Source organism: Brassica napus, chromosome C6 (assembly GCF_020379485.1).
Source record: "Brassica napus cultivar Da-Ae chromosome C6, Da-Ae, whole genome shotgun sequence".
NCBI classification, from domain to species: domain Eukaryota; kingdom Viridiplantae; phylum Streptophyta; class Magnoliopsida; order Brassicales; family Brassicaceae; genus Brassica; species Brassica napus.
The window spans coordinates 16,653,107-16,659,106 of NC_063449.1; the positions used below are offsets into that span (position 1 = coordinate 16,653,107).

The window sequence follows — 6,000 nt, forward strand, 5'->3', positions numbered from 1 at the left end:
GCGGTTTCTTTTTGTTCCCACGCCGTTGTAACGAAGAAACACGTTTTCTGTTTAAATTTAAAATTCAACCTAACTTAAATTTCTTTTTTTTGACAAAAGACCTAACTTAAATTTCAAAACGCAATTATGGTGACGGTACTGAAATCACATTGAGTAGAACACTATAACACTTACAGAACACTGTATATAAACACAATCTCTCCTCACTTCATCTTCACCAATTCACTCAACCAGTCTTTAGAGTGAAAGAGAAGGAGAGAAACACAAAATGGTGAAGTTCGAGAGGGTTCCTTTACTGTTAGGGCTAGTTCTGGTTCTAACTTTGGTCGGAGCCAAAGCCAGTGAACCTGTCTGTCGTCAAGCTGAGAAGTTTAGCAGAGCTAGCTTTCCTGAAGGTTTCCTTTGGGGAACCGCAACCGCAGCGTTCCAGGTCTAACTTTGACATTTTATTTTTCTTTCAAAAATATGTTTTATAAATTTTAATTCTATCATTATTAATTGTTTTATTTTTTTATTTGTGGTTTGTAATATAGGTTGAAGGAGCTGTTGATGAGGGCTGCAGAGGTCCAAGCATGTGGGACACTTTCACTAAGAAATACCCACGTATGTATCTCTCTATTTCTCTCTTTTGTAAATATACCTATATATAATTTATACTATGCGCATAATTTATTTAAAAAATGTTGAAATAAATTTCCAGATAGATGCCAAAATCATAACGCTGATGTCGCTGTTGATTTCTATCATCGTTACAAGGTAAAATATAAATTACCATAAATTTTTACCTTGTGTTTTAATTTTATTTTTATGGCTAATAAAGTTTATTATGGTAACAGGAAGATATCAAGTTGATGAGAGACCTCAACACTGATGCTTTTAGACTTTCTATTGCGTGGCCTAGAATTTTTCCGCGTAAGTTTTCATTTTTAAAATGTTCATCAATATTTTCTTATGGTTAAAACTATTACATGAAAATAATAAGTGGAATTGCAAAATAATTAACAGATGGAAGAATGTCAAAGGGAATCAGCAAACAAGGAGTCCAATTCTATCACGACCTCATCGATGAGCTTCTTAAAAACAGTAATTATTTTCTGACCTCCGAATTTTTTTATTAAAAATCTTTAATTAATTCTCGGTGGAACCTTACTTTTTTCTTGTTAACAAAAAAAAATCTTTAATTAATTGATACTTACAAATACTTCGCTTGTCTTTGTGAATATAGAGATTACTCCACTGGTAACAGTCTTTCACTGGGATACTCCTCAAGACTTAGAAGATGAATACGGTGGTTTCTTGAGCGGTAACATTGTGTAAGTTGTTGATTCATGTATATAGATGAATTCTTTTCTGAATCAATATTTATATAGTTTTTAATAACTAAATGATTATTTTGTTATTGTTAATTTAGGAAAGATTTCACGGAATATGCAAACTTTACTTTCCACGAATACGGACACAAAGTGAAAAACTGGATCACATTCAATGAGCCATGGGTGTTTAGTCGTGCCGGTTACGACGTCGGAAAGAAAGCTCCGGGACGTTGTTCACCATACATTCAAGAATGGGGAAAGCATTGTGAAGATGGACGCTCAGGATTCGAAGCTTATCAAGTCAGCCACAACTTACTCTTGGCTCATGCTTATTCCGTTGAAGCCTTCAGAGCATGCAAACAGGTTCATCTTAAATTACACGAGTATTATCTTTTATTTTATTTTTATTTTATTTGATAAACATTAATATAAGTTTTGTCTCCTTTGTTATAGTGTGCTGGAGGTAAAATTGGAATTGCACACAGTCCAGCTTGGTTCGAACCAGCCGACCTTGAGAGTGTTGGAGCTCCCATTGAACGTGTGCTTGATTTCATCCTGGGATGGTAAAATAATTATTTAACACCTTAATATAAAGTTACACTAGTTAATTTCTAATATAAACTTATGTTACTATTTTATTAATTTTATTTAAAAATCAGGCATTTGCATCCAACAACTTACGGAGACTATCCACAGTCGATGAAGGATCGCATTGGTCATAGATTGCCAAAGTTCACTGAAGCTGAAAAGAGAATCCTAAAGAACTCTGCAGATTTTGTTGGAATGAATTATTATACATCATTGTTTGGAGCTAATATGCAGACCGGTGATTCCAAGAACCCGAGTTGGACGACAGACTCTCTTGTTCAATGGGAAAGTAAGACTGTGGATGGATACAAGATTGGTAGCAAGGTAATTGAATCTTTTTTTCTTCTCACACTTGCCTTTTTTTTTACTTTATAAATCTATAATAGTACTAATTAATATAGGTTTCTAACATATAACACTAGCTAATTGAATTGTTTATTTCATTAATCAGCCTGCTGGTGGTAAACTGGATGTGTATTCAAGAGGAATGAGGAAGCTTTTGAAGTATATCAAGGACAACTATGGTGACCCAGAAATTATGATCACTGAGAATGGTTAGAAAAAACGTTCAAAACTCAAATACTATATCACAAGTTTACCTTGATAAAACTCAATTTGTTCTTTTTTCTTTAAAGGATATGGAGAGGATCTTGGAGACCTTCACAATGACGTTGCAACTGGAACAAATGATCACAACAGGAAATATTATCTTCAGAGGCATCTCTTGAGTTTGCACGAAGCCATTTGGTAAGTTTTTTTAAAAAGGAAACTAATAGACACGTTACACTAAATAGATAATTAATATGATGAAAATGATTGTTTTTTATTTTATTTTTGTAGCGACGACAAGGTGAACGTTACGGGATACTACGTGTGGTCTTTGATGGACAACTTTGAGTGGCAAGATGGTTACAAGGCTAGGTTCGGGCTTTACTACATCGATTTCCTAAACAATTTGACCCGTCACCAGAAAGTTTCAGGCAAATGGTATGCTGATTTTCTTAAGCCGGGATTTCCAACTTCCAAGATAGTGAGGGAAGAACTCTAAGATCAAGAATCCAAATCTTGAATCCTCTGAAGAAAAGTTAACGTAATATTGCAAGAGTCTTGTTATAGAGGATTTACTATCTGTTTTTTTTATCTATGGTTTCTTTCATGCTAGCCAGGCTTGAGGTTCTGTCGTCGTCATCGTATTAATAAAATGTTGTTTACGTCAACAAAATATTATGGTGTTGCCTTCTTTTTAGTTCGTGTTATAATGATAACTTAAATTGCAGGAATGTTCGAACGAAAAGAATTAATAGATAAAAAGATTCAGAGCCAACCACCAATTAAATACCAAGAACTATTAACAATATATCAACTTGTGTTGCTATATAAAAAGGTTAAAAGTATATTAATATCTTATTTCCTTCATAAGACCAAGTTGGGTAAAATGTAAAAAGTCTAGCTATCACTAGGTCTGGAACTTTTATCCGAGATTCAGATTCGATCCGAGATTCGATCCAGATCCGATCCAAAAATCCGGATATCCGGAAGGGCCGAATCCGGATCCGGATAGTAAAATGTTGGATCCGTCAATGCCGGATCCGGATCCGGATATCTTAATTTTTAAGTCCGGATATCCGGATTCGTAAGTTTTATTAATAAATATTTCAAAAATAGTAATATCTATATATAAAAATTAATTTTATTTAATATATTTTTATTTTTATAATAGTATATATAAATTTTATGTAAATTTTGTAATATTATACATAGAAATAATTAAAGACATTATATATATATATTTTTAAAAATATTGTTAATATTTTATATATATATATTAATATTATTTTTTATTTATTTTAAGTATCCAAATCCGGATCCGGATATCCGCCGGATATTACAATTTTTAGAAGGATATCCGACATCCAAATATCCGAAAACCCCGAATCCGGATAAAGATAGTAAAATTATGGATCTGCCAGATAAGGATCTGGATCCGGACACCTTAAAATTATCCGGATACCCGATCCGTCTCAGGCATAGCTATCAGTATCTTATATGTATATAATTTAAATTACCATATTACCATACTTTTGCTTACTAAAACCAGTAACAGTTAATACAACTGTAACAGTTGATCAACAATAGTATTTTGATTTATGGTTGCATATTTTATCTTGTGGATGTGGATGCAATAATACGTTGTTATTCTTGAAAATCGAAGATGGCTACAAAAAAAAGTTACTTAAGTTTTGGGTTGCTACGAATTTTTTTTATTTTTGTTTTTGTTTTTAATGAAAAAAAGTTTATAAGCTTTAAATTTTTATTTAAAAGAAATTACATTTCCCTACTTTTAAAGAATTATAAACTAAAAACACTTTGGACAAATGCATGATAAGTACTGTAAACCCTAATTGGATAACCATTTATGACTTACGAGTATTGTTTTAATATAAGTGTGTGGTTGTTATAAAATGCATGATATCATAATATGTTTTAAAATTTAACTATATATGACTTCTTAATAAAAGAAAAAATTACTTCCAGAGACATTTTTTGTCTTTAATTATAATAACATCAAAAAGACATTTCATACTTGTCACACACTTTCTATGTACTCTATGTGTGTTGTTTGTCATATATACTCTTCAACTACACCTATCTCTATTTACTCCATCGAACTAAACAACGACGTATCTCTATTTATATATATATATCTCTATTTACATATATCTCTATATACTCCACATATCTAAATAAGAACAAAAAATAAGATCTCTGACTAAAATAAATAAATAAAAAAAGATCCAACGTGAAAAAGGAATCAGGCAAACGGTGAAGACGGTGGTGGTTCTGAGCTTTTTTTAAATTGAATTCGCAGAAAAATCAATCAAGTTTTCTAATCTTCAATTAAGATTTTTGATTTCGAAACATTTGCTCTTTCAAGGAAGGTGTGATGGGTTTGGTAGATTAGACTATGCTTTGGTGGTAGAGGTGATGGTGGATACCGAAGTCGAGGAGGTGGTGGTTACGGAGAAAATGGTGGTCATGGAGAATGCAGTGGTGGTAGACGTGAAGGTGGATACCGTTGTAGAAGTGGTTGCGGTGGTGGTGGTGGTGGTGGTGGATACGCAATGACAACGAAGGTAGTGGTTAAAATGGTGGTTATAGAAGGTGGTGGTGGAAAATGTAAAGGTGGATACTGCAGTGGAGGTGGTGGTGGATACCTTAACGGAAGAGATGGAGGTGGTGGTTGCGGAGAAACAATAATAATAAAGCCAATAAAATTTAATGAGCAACCAAACTATATTAATGTTGCTTTTTAAAATCAAAACTTCGTCTACAAAACTTAATACACAGAACCAAGCGAAGGGCAAATGAGTATAAACACACATATTGGTTTCATTAATTGTGTGTACCAAGTGAGATGTGTTCTTTTGTGCAGCAAAAAATAGAAAAATGTTCTTTTGTGTAACTCACTCTAATAAAATGCATTACCTTTTCTTTTTGGAACAAAAAGGTAAATATACCGTCATTTATATTCCCCCTCGGCCCCTCTCCCCACATTTCGTCGATTGTGACGTTTCTTTTATGACTAGTGGAGACTCAATTATTAAGTTTATATATTGTCAGATCTGAATCATAGCGGGACGGGACATTAGCATGATTAATTTGACCTGATTTAAGAATCATGATTTGACACTTTTTTATTTTTTGTTTTGTTTACATTTTTCGGCTAAGAACCGGCTATTATATCTCTTATTTAAGAGTCGGTTCTTAGCTTTTCTTAGTTAAAAACTAAGAAACTGTTCTTAACCGAAGCTAAGAACCCCACCCTAAGAATCCAGATTAATCATGGTCTTATGACTGTTTCATTCCGAGTGCAGGATAATCATATTACCACAGAATAATAAAAGACAAATAATTAAAAAATAGGAATTTTGGGAAAAATTGTCCCCTCGGTACAAAATCAAATTTTATCATTTTTGGAATTTAACTACCCTTCTTGTAAATAAAAAGTTATATCAATATTTACAATGCAATTTTTTTTAAAAAAATATATAAAACATGAAATAGTCAAACATGTGCATATATGAAAAATATTTTTGGA

The 6,000-nt window shown here is 32.5% G+C and overlaps 2 protein-coding genes across 2 annotated transcripts; both read left to right on the top strand.

Annotated features, from left to right (window-relative positions):
* The first annotated feature begins 48 nt into the window (after positions 1–48).
* LOC106406209 (beta-D-glucopyranosyl abscisate beta-glucosidase-like) lies at positions 49–3,123 on the top strand. The gene is made up of 12 exons (XM_013846831.2): positions 49–430; positions 534–603; positions 701–756; positions 837–912; positions 1,006–1,083; positions 1,226–1,313; positions 1,412–1,676; positions 1,767–1,876; positions 1,973–2,225; positions 2,353–2,455; positions 2,537–2,648; positions 2,742–3,123. Exons 1-12 carry the CDS (start codon positions 269–271, stop codon positions 2,947–2,949), a joined length of 1,581 nt encoding a protein of 526 aa, XP_013702285.1. The 5' UTR covers positions 49–268; the 3' UTR covers positions 2,950–3,123.
* A 735-nt stretch (positions 3,124–3,858) lies between these two features.
* On the top strand, positions 3,859–5,781 carry LOC125588371 (glycine-rich RNA-binding protein 10-like). Its single transcript, XM_048759684.1, has 3 exons — positions 3,859–3,938; positions 4,882–5,135; positions 5,777–5,781. Exons 1-3 carry the CDS (start codon positions 3,859–3,861, stop codon positions 5,779–5,781), a joined length of 339 nt encoding a protein of 112 aa, XP_048615641.1.
* Positions 5,782–6,000: the final 219 nt, after the last annotated feature.

Coding starts and splice junctions, on each gene's coding strand:
- LOC106406209 (XM_013846831.2), top strand. CDS start 269: ATGGTGAAGTTCGAGAGGGTTCCTTTACTGTTAGGGCTAGTTCTGGTT. Junction 1,877..1,972: donor CTTGATTTCATCCTGGGATG/GTAAAATAATTA, acceptor TTTAAAAATCAG/GCATTTGCATCCAACAACTT. Junction 2,456..2,536: donor AATTATGATCACTGAGAATG/GTTAGAAAAAAC, acceptor TTTTCTTTAAAG/GATATGGAGAGGATCTTGGA.
- LOC125588371 (XM_048759684.1), top strand. CDS start 3,859: ATGGATCTGCCAGATAAGGATCTGGATCCGGACACCTTAAAATTATCC. Junction 3,939..4,881: donor CGTCTCAGGCATAGCTATCA/GTATCTTATATG, acceptor CTTTGGTGGTAG/AGGTGATGGTGGATACCGAA.